General features: G+C 39.6%; 1 protein-coding gene across 2 annotated transcripts in view; it reads right to left on the bottom strand.

Annotated features, from left to right (window-relative positions):
- Positions 1 to 16,470, bottom strand: part of ssbp2 (single stranded DNA binding protein 2) — a 48,869-nt gene extending 32,399 nt beyond the window's left edge. Inside the window, exon 1 of one of the 2 annotated variants that reach the window (XM_004072436.4) lies at positions 16,169 to 16,470. In XM_004072436.4, coding sequence (XP_004072484.1) covers positions 16,169 to 16,224 — 56 coding nt within the window. In that variant the 5' untranslated portion in view covers positions 16,225 to 16,470. Of the gene's footprint in view, positions 1 to 4,040; positions 4,232 to 16,168 lie in introns of those variants that run through there. The other variant, XM_011479253.3, reaches the window with a different exon arrangement.
- Positions 16,471 to 16,809: the final 339 nt, after the last annotated feature.

Raw genomic sequence — 16,809 nt, forward strand, 5'->3', positions numbered from 1 at the left:
TGCTCTTCAAGAATCCACGAAATAAGTTGTGGGGTTCCCCAGGGGTCGATTTTAGGGCCAATACTTTTTAATTTATATATGTTGCCTCTTGGGGATGTCATCAGGAGACACGGCGTTGACTTTCACAGCTATGCTGATGATACACAGCTTTACATCGCCGTGTCTCCTGATGACCTTGAACCTGTCAACACTCTTTTAAACTGCATTTTAGATATAAAGCTGTGGATGGCAGAAAACTTTTTACAGCTCAACCAGGACAAAACTGAAGTATTAATCATCGGTCCTGAAGACAAGAGAGAGATGATTTTACCACATCTTCATAATTTTAAACCTTCTCAATGTGTGAGAAACCTGGGCGTACTTTTTGACTCTGAGCTAGATTTTATCCCACACATTAAAAATGTCGTTAAGACAGGATTTTATCATCTTAAAAACATTGCCAGAGTCCGCCCGTTCCTCTCTCTTGCCAGCACAGAAGTGCTAATGCATGCTTTTATTTTCAGTCGTTTAGATTACTGTAATGCCCTGCTCTCTGGTTTACCCAAAAAGTCTATTTCAAATCTACAGCTATTGCAGAACTCAGCAGCACGAGTTCTGACGAGAACCAGAGGGCGGGAACACATTACACCGATTTTAAAATCGCTGCATTGGCTCCCTGTGCGTTTTAGGATTGATTTTAAAATTCTTTTAATGGTTTATAAGTGTTTTTATGGTCTTGGGCCTTCTTATTTGAATGATATTCTTTTAAAATATGAGCCCTCGCGGACCCTGAGGTCCTCCGGTGCTGGCCTCTTAGTTGTTCCCAAGGTGAGGACCAAAACTTATGGTGAGGCTTCGTTCTGCCATTACGGTCCTCGCCTGTGGAACGGCCTGCCAGAGGGCCTCAGGGCCGCAGAGACTGTAGAGGTTTTTAAGAAGAGGCTCAAGACCCACCTTTATAATTTAGCTTTCAGTTGATTTTAACTGCTAAATTATTCTATTAGTTTTAATATAGGCTATATTCTATACTATACTTCATTTCATTTTATGCATCTTATTCTCAGTTTTTTATTTTATTTTATTTATTTATTTATTTATTTTTTTAATAAATCTTATAATTTTAGTATCTTATTGTGATTTTAGCCCCAGTGTTTCTTGTGGGAGTCTTTTCTGCCAGGGTTGCCGGCTTGCCCGGTGGCTGTTGTTGCAGTTCTTGCCCTTGCTGGGGCGGCTGGGGTTTAATTTTGCAGCCTCACGGCTGTGAAGTGGACCCTGGTGTTGTCCCGGTCTGGGTTGGCGCTGTGGCCATGCTCCCGTGGGCGGGCTGGCTCCTGGTATGAAGAGATTCCCAAATGCCGTTTCCTCACAGCAGAGCCAAGCCTTGTTTGTTTGTTTGTTTGTTTGCTTGCTTTTTTATTTATTTATTCATTTATTTATTTATTTATTTATTTATTTTAACTTGTATTGGTAGTCAACATTCATTGTCGTGGGTCATGTGCTTTAATGGAGAGGAGTGGGAAGGGTGTAGGGTGGGTTGGGTTTTTACTGTAATGTTGTGTGTTTTTTTTTGTTTTTTAATGTTTAAGCGCTTCGAGCTGCACGAAATGCATGATAAGCGCTATTTTATAAATAAAGTTTGATTTGATTTGATTTAAAACACACCCATCTGTAACATACTAACTGTATGTAGCCAGGAACTAACCTGAGACTTCATCTATATATATCTAAAGACTCTATACAGGTCTTATAGAGGTTTAGGATCAAAGCACTTTAAGAGCACGAGTACAGCAGTTGTCAAATCTAATAATACTTAACAAGAACATTTTAATTTGTATCTTTATAGATGAATGAACAGAGGAAAATAAGGCTGAACAAAAGCAGCCTGACTGAAGCTGACTTCTCTTGTCATAAAAATTATAGAGGAAAATTTGAGAGCAGGAGGGCGATTCTGTGGTAGGAGCACAACAGCAGTAAGATGAAAGGCTCTGAAAGAGGGGAACGGGGATTAGAGAAATGGAGAAACAGATCCAAAGGAGGTGATGGGTGATAGCGCACGGGCCCCAAGACGAATCCTCGGGAGATCTGCTAACTTTCATATTCAAATGTTGGGGATTCTCAGTGAGCAGCATCTCCGTTCGCCCAGCACCCCTGCCCCCTGCTGTGACCCCCTTCTTGTATATTAACACAAAAGTCTGGAACAAAAAAAAAACATCCAGAACATTCCACAAACCATCTCGACCATTTTCTAAAGGAAAATATTTGGAACACAGAAAAAGGGTGCAAGAAAACTGAAACTTTGCTGTATAAATGAAAATTTAAGGGATCAACCTTGATATTCCAAGTGATCACAGAAAGATCACAAGATTTCTTCACAAAACACACGTCTGTTAAAGTGGTCCTGTTAAGTTTGACCTCAGCGCTGAAATTTCTGAAGGGGAAACTTTTTTTTGTTTTAACTGTAGATTTTGTCATCACTTCCAGCTTAGTGAAAGTCCCAAAGAACAGATAGGTCAGCCCTGTCAGTGACAGCCAAACACTTTCCCTGATTAATCAAGCCTCACTGCGCGGCTTTATGCGCCATTAGGAGCCCTGGTAAATGACTTCACTTCATTCATTAAAGTGGAGCATCCTCTGCGCGTACAGCTAGCCAAACAGACAAACGAGCAAATGTTGGACAAGACGTTGTGATCGGGCAGCAGCAAGGAAGATGGGTTTTTTGGGGTGGGGTGGGGGCACCGAAGCAAGATAAACAACGACAAATATAGACCCATTATGATGCTGAATAATTCATTCCATACGCAGAGCTTCAGGAAAACAACAGACGAAAGAGCTCGAACAGCCATGGGGATTATTATGAAGCCTGAAGTGCTTCTTTCAAAACAAAGTCATGTCTGCACACAGGCCTGTCTGGAAGATAGCAACGTTACTTCGTATGAAGTCAAGTTACAATGGTCAAAATCTAGAGTCATTTTTTGTTCGACATGTAAATCTGATAGGTTTGTTTAAGGGAGGCAAAAAGGAGGGAAGACCGCAAACATAGAGGAGGAAAAGGAAGGAGGGATGTGCAGAGTAAATGATTAATGAAAGAATCAGTATACAGAGGTCAGAACGAAGTGGGACCGAAAGGATGCTGCAGCTTTTGAGCAAACTGAAATGGATAAAGCGCCTTGCTATCAGGCACCTTCACTTTATTTAAGATTGCAGTTTCTCCTACCTTAAGCTATTTATTCACTTTACTTTCAAGTGATCATGTCATAAATCAACAAGACTGTATGAGCTTAACAGTATCTAAAGTGAAAATCTGTGTATTATTTGCATATTGTCCAAAGAAAAGGGTGAAAAACACTAACTGGCAGTGTGCTGGAGCTTTGTCTCGGCCTAAACTCTCTGATGTATCTCTAATTGACATTTTTGCTGATGGTCACAACTTCTATATCCTCCATTACTTTTCCATGGAATCTCCCGGGATCCCACTAATGGCTTTGTCTATAGGCAGAACTCTTGAATGAGACATATTCATACAGAGCAAATGTCTAATGCTGGCAGCTCTCTGACTTCAGTTACTTGCACGCTGTTTACTAAGCGATACAAGACAAGTTCATTGCAGCTTTGAAGAAATACAAAGAATAGAGAAAATAAATAGACACCTGGATTAATTTATGTGCTTCCAACCATGCGCTACCTCAGCAGAAATGATCTCTCGTGCTTCTTTCCTGTTTATCTTACTTTTTAACCACCTTTTACATATCACAATAAAGCCCTAAGAAGAGGTTTAGAAGAGTGACCTCAATGCTCAACAAAGAAAAATAGCTCACATCCTCAAATGAAGCCTTCATGCTTGACTGCCAACAATAAAAAATCTTAATAATGACAAAAGTTTTTTTTTAGTTGACACATATAGATGCATGGAACATGAGGTGATTCTTAGCTAAAATATCAGAAGAATTTGCTGAGGGTGAAATGTCATTTTTCAAAGTACAAGTCAAAAAGAATGAAACTCATATCCTGATGGACGGAGAAGAGCATTCTTAGGATCACCTCCATGCAGAAACAGTGTTTACCTTTCATTAAGTGGAGATCCCAGAGTCATGTCCTCCTCTAGCCCTCAGGGCTGTCTAATACAAAGTGTAAATAAATGCAGTAAAACGACCACTTCAAACTGAAACGTCCCAGGTACTTAAGGGGGAATCTTATTCAGAACAAATTTGAAAAGAAGCGCATGTCAATCAAGACAGCTTCCAGCAAATTTACCCTTCTGTCAGTGAACTCTGATCGGTTGCAGAGCAAAGCAGCAAAGTGGATTATCAGTATGGAAAGGAGCATGACAGCGTTGATGTTCAGCTACTGTCCAAACTGATAGCAGGCGACTTATCAGGACTCAAACCACAAGTCCAACTGTAAATGAAGACCATCATTCTGGCCCCTAATAAGCAGTAAGGTTACACCCAAGCCTCAAAGATAACTCAACATAAGTTAAACAGACATTAAGTAGTCAGTGTCATGCAACATAATTTTAAGGACTATTATGTTTTGACAAACAAGAGTTTTGTTACACAACTTTACCAAGTCTCATTTAAGACCACACATACTGAAATTTAGATCAGGGCTGCACAGAAAAGGTCCTGGTTCAATTCCCTGGGAGATCTTTTCTCAGGCTTCCTCCCACAGTCCAAAACACATGCTTCTTAGGTCAATTGGTACCATTCAGTTGTCCCTAAGTGTGCATGTGAGTGTGTGGCTCTGCAACAGACTGGCAACTTGTTGAGGGTGACTCCGCCTTAACCCAACAGTTGCTGGGTTGACTCCAGCAACTCCATGACCTCAAAAGGGATTTAATGGGTTTTGAAGATGAATGAATGGCTGGACAATTAACGTGAAATTTTTTACCTCAACAAACCTTTAACCCAAATCTCCATAAGGTCACATCGTTGACCTCTAATCTGAAGATCCCAAGTTTGGTTCCCGCCCTGCGCACCCATATGTCAAAGAGTCCTTTGACAAGACACTGAATCCCACATTGCTGCTGGTGGTTATAGGTTGGCAGCAAAGCCACCATCAATATGTGAATGTGTGAGTGTGGGTGAATGGGACTGTGAGTGTAAAGGCCTTCTAAGAAGGAAGTAAAATGCTGTACTAATTTACAGCATTTACCATCTTTTCGTGATATGGTCGTCATGTTGGAACCAGACAGTGTCAGTCAGTACTGATTGGTCCTAATAAACATTTCTATGGTGACCACTCTCGCCAATCAGAAGTGAGCTTGTTGGAACTTCACACCCCTACCACTTGAACGCAAGCACAGGAGAACTGTCAATCAAATATATTGAACGTTCGTTGCAAGACCACATACTTTCATTGAGGCATTTGACTGATCAGTTTATAACTTGAAAAACTTGCAATAAAGAAAAAATATAAAAGAAGGGATTAGTAAGAAAATGGTAAAAAAGTAGCAGAGTAAGAATTGTTATTCTGTCAAATACAATAACAGAGTTTATGTCTCAATAGAAGTCTGAGATTTTGGTTTCTTGGAACCGGCCGGTACTTCCTATTAGGAACGTGAGGGGGGAGGGGTCACACAGTCCAGTTTTCATATACAATCAATGGGTCACATGACATGAACTGCTGTCACTTTCAAACTGCAGTATCACGCATTTCTTTAACTTGCTTAGATTTACAAAATAACATTTTAGGTGTACAAACTTCTAATATTAACAAATGATTATTGGGTAGCAGCTTATCTGCTTGTCAGTAAGCTTAAATGCATTAACAGCCTAAAAGCAAACTGGCACTTTAAATTGGACCAAATATTAAATTAAGTTGTGTTTTGAATTACAATTTTGTTTTTTTGTTGATCAATATTAGCCAATTTTCTTAAGATTAGCTAAATTGCCTAGTAGGTTGTGAGCTGTTAAATGGTTTAAACAGAAAGAAATGTCTATTTTAACGTTAATCAACAAAAAAATTCACTCAGGTTTTGGTAAAAGGTTTCCATGAAGAAAATGTGTTGTTGTATTTACATGTAGGGTTCTACAGTCAGCTTTACACACAAATGAAATCCATAGCTCTGTGTATCAGAGGAAACCGTATGCACAGAATGCTTTCACAGGGAGAAAAAAACTAACTGGAGCGGCTGCAATTATGGCTTGAGCAGACAATACCTTAAAAAGAAATTGCCACGCTGACCTCAGACAGACTCAATCAGACAAAGTGAAACGGCTCTCCTTCTGTCAGCGGTGGTCAGGGACTCAGGAGCAGACAACAATGCCCAGAGCCAAGATAACAGGAAATGCCAGCTTATCCCAGAAACAGAGGGAGATGATGAGAGGGTGCGATGGGTCAGCTCACTGTTTTACAACAGTCTGGACTAAACACAGATTTTGGCTGTAAACTGTCTCCAAAAATGAGAAGAAAAAAAACAGAAGACGTAATACAAAATTTAATTTAAAACTAAGCTTTAGCTGAGAGGATTTGAAGATAGCATTTCTTTTCAGCCATCAAAACAAGCAAATCTACAAACTTTCTTAATTCGAGTTGCATTTCATTGGCTTTGATTTGCTTAGATTGAGTCACCATTTGTAGGGACTATGTTTAATTTCACAGCTGAGAGAGCAGCAATGATTTTCAGGAATGTTTTCATTGTTCAACTTTCACTACAAGCAATTACAGTAAATTCTGCATGCACTACAGCCATAAAGCCAGGAATATTAAACATCTGTTTGCAAAGGAAACTCAAGATGGTAACACTTAGAGTAGCAGCCAGTAAAGGTTAATAACTGCGTTCTTTCATAATTACTATTACATTTTGGTTGTTTGAAAACATTGAGCTGGTCACAGGTGTCACATAAATATCTAAAACTTTGTGAGTTAGCACACGATAAGCAGGAGTCAGAGGAGATGTTCAGAGGGATCCCTTCAGTTTGCACCAGTTTGACATTTACCATATTCTCCCACTCTATAAGGCACACTTGAAAGCCTCATTTTTTTTTCAAAAAACAACAGTGCACCACATAACTCAGAGCGTCATATGGATAAATTCTGCTCCAAACAAGGTTGGGGGTTATTGTGAATACACTAACGTTTTGTTCTCTCGAACTGTTTATTTTTTACGTCTTACTAACAAGGTTAGGAGTTAACGTAGTCACAGTAACATTTGTTTTAGCTATGTCAGTCTTTTTTTTTTTTTTTACGTGTTACAAGCAACGTTGGGAGTTACAGGTATTATGAATACACTAAAGGAGCTAACGCTTCGAACGTGTGCAAACGTGTTAGGGTTGATGCGATTGCAGTCAATAAAGTCCAACTGACGGGCTTATCTCTGACTACTTTGTCTCGCTTAATGCACCTTGTAGTTCAGTACATCTTATATATGCCAAAAGTTCAAAAATAGATCAGTCATTGACAGTGCGCCTTATAATCTGGTGCACTCTTTAGTACAGAAAATACTCTAAGATAAAACAAATCCAAAAATTTTACTAAAATAACAACATATAACAACAAATATCTTGTAGTATTTTACACTCCTGGTTTTAGTATGACTTTAAAAAGCATGAATTGCATGTCTTTTTTTAAAGATATTGTTATGTAGCTACGCGCTAACGTAGATGACAGGCAACTATTATTGACGTCTTCAAGCAGTAGTAATGTAAGAATTTGAAGACACTACTTGGACGGCTAAATGTAATGGTAGGGAAAAGTCGTAGGGGAAGCAATTCGGATTCGGCCGCAGACTTTTTGTGTCCCGTTATAAAAATCTTCAGATATTCTTTACAATATTTTGTGTGACCTATTTCAAGTTCAGTCTGTCTAAGATTTACTGAATCCAACTGTAAACTCAAAGAAAACTTTAAAAAATAGCGGTTGCTTTGTCCAACAATTTGCATCCCTTTATTTCAACAGCCATCAAAAAACGGCATTAAAGACACAAAGGAATTGAGACGTCCTCAGTATGGGGAAATACGCCCTTGGATCCACTGTTGAAAGAGTGGGACTGTCGATTAAAGAGGAATTGGTGTGAAGATGACCTTTTGTTTGAGGGCGGCGTACAGAGAATTCAAGTGAGCAACTTTAACTTCATGAACAGAGCAAAGAAGAAAAAGTAAAATACAGTCTTTTTTTTTGTCTGGAGTTAGAAATGAAAGGAAGCAAACAGAGAAAAGGAGAGTCTGAAGCAGTTGGTATAAGCCTGGTCGTCACGCATGCTTAACCTTGCGCTAGCGTCTGTGAGATGCTGCTTGCATATCAATGATGGAGGAATATCAGCAGAGAGGTCTCTAATCAACCTCCAACATACTCATTGTGCGCAGAAGCTTGGCGACCGCAAGAGGTGCAGTCAAATTGAGGCGTTTGTAAGAGAAACATTGAGCAGAAAGAAGTTTAAACTGAACTGGTATGGCAGACATGCGACAAAAATCACTATTAGCCAAAAGTGCTAATTAACCTTAAATGTGCAGCTTCAGATGAGACGCTTTGACTGAGTCTGCATGTTCCCCAGCAGGACTCACTTATTGCAGGAGTTCTCAGGTTACAGGAAGCCCTTTGAGGGAGAGCATCCCATCCTCTGCTGCGGTAGAAAGCAAAGCTAAGCATGTTTGCTGTCACCAGGGGCAACAAAAGGAAAACTTCCTGATAAAACCACAAGAGCTGCTGCAAGGAACGTGAACAAAGCCCAACAGCACAGATAGTACTTTTCTGTCATGGTGAGCAAAGCAAAAAAAAAAAAGAAGAAATGTCATCTGCCTTTTTCCACACTGTTCTTAGTATTTTAATGACAAAGCTTGATTCGCTAACAGTAATGCTGAAAAAAATTGTTTAAGAATAATAAAGAAAAGAACAAATGGGACGATAAAGAGAGAACAAAGATTTGACGGTGAGCTTCTAATTAAAATTGAAGCATTCAGGGAAACCTGTGGGGGTCCTTGGGGACCAGCCCCGTGTGATAAACTCATTCATCCATACCCTCCACTTTTCAGGGAAGTGATAAAACACTTTGAGGAAGCTGTGCCCCCACATGTTATCTGATGCCGACAGGCGCCTTTTTTCTCGTCAATTCTTCTTAAGGGCCCGGGCGTCCTGCGAGGGGATCTTTAAACGGCATCCTATTCACTGACTGACACCCCACTTCTCCACACACGTCGATCAGAAGCCGTCTCCCATCAACTCATCCAGCTCAGAGGGAGACCTGTGCTTTGATAGCAGTTCTGTGACATGTTACATCTGGGGATAAGAGAGAGACGAGGAGGAATGGCAGCAGATAAAAGAGGGCTTTAAACAGCTTCCATGCCTTCTGCAGGTTAAAAAAGTGTTTTCTTTCAGAGCCTTGTCAGACTGTCATCTTCGCTTTTGTTACAAAGCAACTCTGTAAAACAAGAAAGCCAAAAAAAAAAAGAGCTTTTTCTTTTCTGGTTTTCTTCTAATCACAGATTAATGCTAATCTGATGTAGGATTACACAGACAGGCTGCAGATTCAACTTCACATCACTCCCTGACCCTCTGTATTAGAGAGTCAACAACAGAGTCTGGTGACAGTTCTCTGTACTCTCACTGTTGTTCACAAGCATCCCCTGAGAGCTGGAAAGGCTATTAGCTGTGTAATGATCTCTGGATGTTGTTTGCATTCGTACAGGCAGACTGACGGAGGTTGATTTTGAGAGATTAAATATATGGAAAAAAACTCAATGGGATTACAGACGGGCTTTATATTTACCCAAAGCACAACAGAGTGAATACAGATACGCAGTCACAAAATGCCATATTTCCATGCTGACGGGAAGCAGCTTTAAGGTATTTGGATTAAATCAGCGCAGCCACGTCTGATTTGAATTCATCTAAGAGACCATTGAAATGCAGATTTTAAAGTGAAACTTGCCTCAACAGACAATGTGGATTCTTGTTTAATCCGATTTAATCCGATCAGAACAAACTAGTCCTCTGTTTATTCTGATTACTAAATGGCTTTAAAAAAAAGAGAAAGAAAAAGAAGCAGGTCTATTAGATGCATCAGGTGAGAACAGCGATGGAAAAAAAACACATTACCTGCACAGCTGATGCGGTGCATTGTGCAAGGTGTGTGTCGTTGTGCCGGAGATAGTTCTCGATTTTTATTGAGGTTCCTGCTGTAATGCAACTCTGTCAGACTCAGACTGGCTGCCTGAATTGCTTCTGTTTGGGTAAACACTCCCAGCATGCACTGCTTTGCCTCAGTCTGTGCAATGCTGCATTGGCAGTCCTCTGGTAGGATTCTGAAGCGATTCAGCTTGGAATTAACTGTGTGTGGGTGTGTGTGTGTGTGTGTGTGTGTGTGTGTGTGTGTGTGTGTGTGTGTGTGGGTGTGTGTGTGTGTGTGTGTGTGGGTGTGTGTGTGTGTGGGGGGGGGGGGTGTGTGTGTGTGTGTGTATGAACCTGTACAAGCTTGGGTGTGGAATGATCATGCTCACAAGATCAAAAAAGCTTCAGACTGCATGATTGATGATTGGCAGACGAAAAACAATCTGAAGAAAAGGACTCCTGCTGATGGACAGTGGCCACATTTTCTAACAGGGTTATTAATACTGTCAAATAACACAAGAAAAATACAGTTTATTTCCACACTTGTGGTGTAATAAAAATACATCTTCTGCAAAGTTTGTTTCATGATTCATGAGACAAAAGAGGTGACGAGAATGAGTGAGAAGTGGATCCAATGTTCCTCAATGGGGGCCAGAATCCCAGAGCTCTGTGAAATGTGTCCTCTGACTGCACTGACTGAAACCCACACTCATTGAACAACTGCAGTACACAGTCAGTGCTCCTTTCCTGTCAGTCCTAATCTAAATCAAACCAAAGCAAGAGAGGAGAGAAACGAGACCTGAGCTGGGATTCTACAGAAAAGAATAAATAACTGTAAAGTAATGGTATGTTATTGTTTTCCGTTCCTCTCTAGTACTGGAACATAGAATATAGCATTGGTCGACATTATTGTTTGAAAAAAAATATCAAATAGAGAAATATGTGAAAATGTGGCAAAGATATTGAATTGCATCAAAACATGCTCCTGTAATGATGATGACAGGGACTGCCTCTTTCCAAATCAACATGTTTTGGGATAAACTACTCCAATTCACGTGCTGAATTATTAAAAGGCTGTAATGTGTACAGGAGGTAAAAGTCAAGTATCATTCAAGCAGAACACTTATTGATTTTTTTCATCTGTTTTCAATATAACTTCTCTTTAATAAAAGAATGCAAGAGTGCATTAATGCGTAATGAGTTTCATGTACAAAGTTTCATGTTTGTTGTTATACAAATAGAAATGATGCATCCTTGACTTCATTTGATTTGTTGGTATTTTACAGTCCAGAGCGGGTTAGTTTTTAGTAAAGAACAAAGTTAGAACTGTAATGATAATTAAAAGCTTCTGAAAAGTTAAAGAACATCATAAACCAGTAGATTTCAACCCATTTGTCACAGTTTAGTTTTGCCCTTTTACTATGTTTGCTGTTATTTAACTAACTATGGTTTTGCAACCAAGTCATTTCTTTGAGTTTTCCAAGAGAAAACTGCAACAAGAACCTCCCTTAATGCTGTTGTATACCCTTTATTATACATTTATTGACCTGTATTAATCAAATCAAACTTTATTTAGCAATTTTTCTATAAAAACATAACACAAAGTGCTTTACATTAAAACAAAACAAAATAAAAAATATAAAATCAAGCACGAAAGTTAAAATAGAGCCTCCTCCACAGACCTACATACCCCCCCCCCCCCACCCCCTAACTGAATGGGCTAGACAATGGGAAATAGGCTGAGCACGAAAACTAAAGGTTTGTTATTGGAAACGCTAATAATTGGAACTTCCGCATCACAGACGGGGACCAGCCTCACCGCAGCCAAATGGCAATGCAGTTCTCCAACTAGAGCAGCAGCTGCAGCTGGACAGTCACCTGTTTCTACTGGATAAAAGACACCTATTCACATCCTTAAGCAGTCAGACTACAAGCTGACCAAAGAGCTATCTGAGAACACCAGGGACAAGATTTTTCACCTGAACAAGACTGGGATGAGCAAGTCTACAATAAAGCAAGCCCGTCTGAAGTTTTCCAGAGACCGTTTGGATAAACCAGAGGAGGATTGGGACAACATCCTGTGGTCAGATGAGACCAAAACAAAACCCTTTAGGCAATGAAGGAGTATCTACGTTAAATGAACTTCGAGGTTCTGAGTGTTGTAGGCAGTCTCTGGACCTCAGTCTAACAGAGAATCTTTGGAGAGAGTTGAAAGTCTCTGTTTCACAGAAAAAGCCCCAAAACATCACAGCTCTTGAGAAGATCTGCATGGAAGAATGGACCAAAATAGCTACAGTGCAAACCTGGAGAAGACATTTGACCTCTATCATTGGCATCCAGGGATGCATTACAAAGTATTGACGTGAACTTTTGTTATTGACTCAATACTTATTTTCTACTAAATTAAACAAATAAATTATTTAAACATAACACGATGTGATTTCCTGGGTTTTCTTTTTAATTCCATCTCTTACAGTTGAAATGAGCAAATGTCTCTTTTGCATAGTTGTTATACAGATGGTAAATTGAATTTATTAGGAAGAAAAACTGTAAATAAGTAAATACACGATATAAGGTGTTGTAAAAGGGGTTGGGAAGATACAAAATTTTTTTGTTCCACCCACTCATTTTCAAGGACATTGCTAAGGTTTATTTGTCTATTTTTTAATTCTTGTGTTTATTTTCATTTTGTGTTTAAAATAAAAAAGTGTACCTATGGTAAACATCATTTTTAAGTGGTCTTGTATGCCTCATTGTCTGTTGTGCGACAACAGACAATTTTTCAGATCTTTGCTTTCAAGACATAGTATACGTCTATACTACGTCTAAAGCATCGGCATTAGCTATATCTGCTCAAGTCTCCCATGTTGCAGTTATTTTTCAGAATTATGGCAAACATATTTCTGTGATCACTGTAATCACTGTAAACAGATGTATTTTTACAAAAGGAAGAGAGTTCAGATAAAAGACTTATTAGATACTAATACTCTATTTTTAGGAAAACATCTTTTCCAGATTTTGTGAGCATTGAATAGAGGCTGAACTTGTTGTAATTGAATATTCAAAAATTTTTGAACAAAAAAAAAACAAGCTGAACCACATATTGTTGCAAGAACATTTTCCCATTAGTGCCTAAAACAGTTGAATGAAAGTAAATAAAATTTTTAAAAATGAAGTCAGGACATTTGTTCTACCATGTACCACAAACAAACGCCAAAAGAACCACTGAGCAGAGACCCTTAGAGGCCGGTTGCTTTTAAAGCTCATCTGCACCTACATAGGCGAGATGCCAAAGCCTCGTGTCTACAGGGGTCTGTTCAGAAGTCAATACTGCAACAGTGTAAACTAATGATCCAGCAAATTCCCTTCAGTCCTGTTTTCTCCCCTCCTCCTTTTTCTTCAATCTGTTGTTGCCCTCCATCTCTCCCGCTCTGTGATCCCCTGCTACGCCACAGAAATGAGAAGCAACTGAAGGCTCAGCAGCGCTGGGCCTCCTCTGCTGCTCTGATACTGATAAACAACACCGCTTGTTAAAAGACAACAAAACTTTGGCCTGCTTGCTTTTTTTTTTCTTTTCTCTTTATGTAGACTTGTTTTTTCTTTTCTTCCTTTCTTCAGTCGCAGCTTTAGTCGCAAGAAACCCAATAAATCGTTTTCCTTGTGGTGAAATGTAAACACAGATAATAAGAAGATCTGAAACAACATGGTTTAAATCAAGCAACTGTAAAAAAAAAAAAAGTATGTCCAGTTAGTGGGAAACATTTCATCTCCTCTCACGTTCAGAGACACAGTATGAAAAACGAGAAAAGACATCGGTAAACATGTCCCAAAAAATGACCATAAATAATAAAAAGACAAACAGCTCATTTGCAACAATTAACTATTGTGGGGGCTGAAAGGTTTAAACCTAACATGTAATGTCATCACTTCATCAATACAGTTTGATTTTGAAGCTGCAGAAAAACTGTCTCTTTCTTTGTAAACAAATGTTAGGTGATCATTTCCTAAAGAACCACCATTCCTAAGGGTTAAATCATCTAAGATCTAAATAATCATGTCCACTTCTGCCCGTAAAGGTGGTACTGGAGTCCCTCCGAGGCTCTGCACCCTGGCCTGCCGCCAGCTTTCTATCCCTTTTTCTATCTATGCATTAAGGCAGCAAATAGCAGAACTCCTCTGCTAGGCTCCTTTCAGATGGCCTTGAATTAATGGGACAAAGATAAAGCGCTGCTTGTTAACAAACAGAGAAACAACTTCTAAAAGACATAAGTGAATGTCTAGGCTGAGACGAGGAGATGAATCTAGTCTTTCATGGATATCTCTCCTATTTAGAAACAATACATTACAGGTAAATCACATGTTTGAAATGTGTGACTTTTAGGTCAAACTCATATCCAGTTTTCCTGGCTGAATAGGGAAAGAAGAATTTAACTGAGGATTGACCTGACCTCCATGGGTTTCAGAACCAAAGTCTTCTGCTAAATGTCTCCAGAATAAAACACAAAGTAAAAAACTGACCGAATCCCAAAGAACACACTTTTGGTAAAGTTTGCTGATAACATTACTGGGATTAAAACACAATTGGACTTCATATCAAAAGGAAATCAATAAGGTTCATGGTGTAAGTAGAATAATCTGTTGCAGCATTTGGTGTAGAGTTCAAAGCAGGAGAAAGGATTTAGCATGTAGAGATTTTTACGAAAAGCACTTTAATGTTGTCACCCTTCACAATGGTACTTTCTCAAAAGTCAACATCTTTTCTAAAACGCAGCTTTCTCCATCACCAGATGTACACAGGCTGCATATTTACCCTCAGAAATAAGCTCGCCAGCATGCTGACAGTCAGCAAATGTGCACACAGTTAGGTAGACTCTGACTTAGTGGCCCTGTAAAAAAGTCTGCCGATTTCCCTTTAAAATAAGCTATCAGACCTTTGATTTTTAAAGAACACAAATTCAGGATATGTAAGCTTGATGGGCCCAAAATGCAAAACAATACAAAAAAAAAAAAAAAAATTACGAGGAAACTGTTTTACAAGGAAAAAATACAAATATATAAATCTACAGATTCTAGCCACACAATTGCCTAAATATTTGATAAAAAACTTTTTTTTTAGCATTGGAAACGTTTCAGTCTGAAACGGAACATCTTCTGTAATGTTGTTATTCAGGGAGTAGCCCCCACAAAAAATATAGACAAAACATGTGTGAGAATGAGCAGTAAAAGACTCCTGTCCCACATTGAAACTGTACACTGTAATTTGACTTTCAAGTTATTTTAAGTATACATGTTAAAAGCTTCAAATACTCAAAATTTGCATAATTTAAACTTTGACTATTTTCTTCATCATGATTAGATGATCAAAACAAAAACAGAAAGCGTACCACTAAAGGAAAATAAGTCCCCATAAAGGCTATTTAGTATAACTTGAGGAATTAGAAATATACATTGCAATGGATCTAATTTTATATAAAACTATAGAGTGAGTAATGAAGGATGAAAAATAGATTAATTCACTTAAAATAGTGAAAACCAGCATCCTTCATAGATTGCACAGAAAACACATCTCCGTAAATGGAGCCAGGATGACGGGCTGCTGACACATTTCTCGTGTTCCGTGGCGGTGATCAGACCCGCAGAGGATTTGGCGAGTGAAGCAGCCTCGTGCGTGAGAAGACCAGCGCGCGTGGACTCATCGGTGATGAGGATGGCAAACGCCACGGCACACTCGTTCTGCGTGTTTTTGTTTGTTACCAAAACGAAACCTGAACGCTGCGCACGCGTCAACCAGTGTGAAACAACCGCGAATACTTAAAGCAAAAAAGCTGACAATCCGAAGAAAATCAACTGTTGTTCAAATAAGCTAATTTTAACTGTTTAAGCTAACTAAGATCGCCTTTTCCTAAACGTTAGCATCTGAAGCCAGCAAATAAGGAGCGCTGCTTATATTTTCTTTAAATAAAAGAAGCGGTGCACTTTTTAAAATGTTGAGGAAAGCTGTGCAGAAAGCTTCCGAGTGCACTGCTGAGTGTCCTCTGGTGCCGCAGCTCTGTGTGTGTGTGTTTTATTCCGCCCCCCTTCCTCCTGTCCGCTCACTAACTTCCAGTGAAACCACAGCTTCCTCCCCCAGAAAAATAAAACTTACTTTTCTCTGGCTTGACTGTCGGATGGCACGTTGCTACTCTTGCCTTTGGCGTACATGCTTGCAGACAACTCCGACTGTCACGCACCTGTCAACCCATCACAACCTCCCTGGGCACAGCCCCGTCACCATGGTGACACAAGCAGCGTCGTATTCCATTGGATACCCCGCTGTTCGAAACCGCCCGCTTACCACGGCAACCGCCAGTGAGTGACAGTGGCGAAGCCACGCCCCATCCAGGGGGGTAACTCCGCACTTTCTTCCCTCTCTCCTCCTGCTTTCCGCTCCTGCCCATATGACGTCTGTTTGTTAATGTGGCGTCTATCTGTCAGCTTGACTATCTGGATCGGAAAGATTTCCTGACTTATGCACAAATGCATACACACGCACACAAACGCACGCGCACGCACACACAAACCCAGTACAGTGTGTATTTTTTTCAACCTCCATGAGGGCAATGTAGGGATTTTAATAACATCGGAAATCCTGTTTTTGGTGTTCTGTAGCATTTTCTAAGGATGATGAGGACATATATAAAGAAAGTTAAGCATAAAAATGGCAAAGAATTGGGAATCGCCATTTTTGTTGCATCAATAATGTGTGCTGTGCTGTAAACTGGCAGGAGAATGTGTAAACAAAGGGAT

This window comes from Oryzias latipes, chromosome 9 (genome assembly GCF_002234675.1).
Source record: "Oryzias latipes chromosome 9, ASM223467v1".
In the NCBI taxonomy this organism is placed as follows: Eukaryota; Metazoa; Chordata; class Actinopteri; order Beloniformes; family Adrianichthyidae; genus Oryzias; species Oryzias latipes.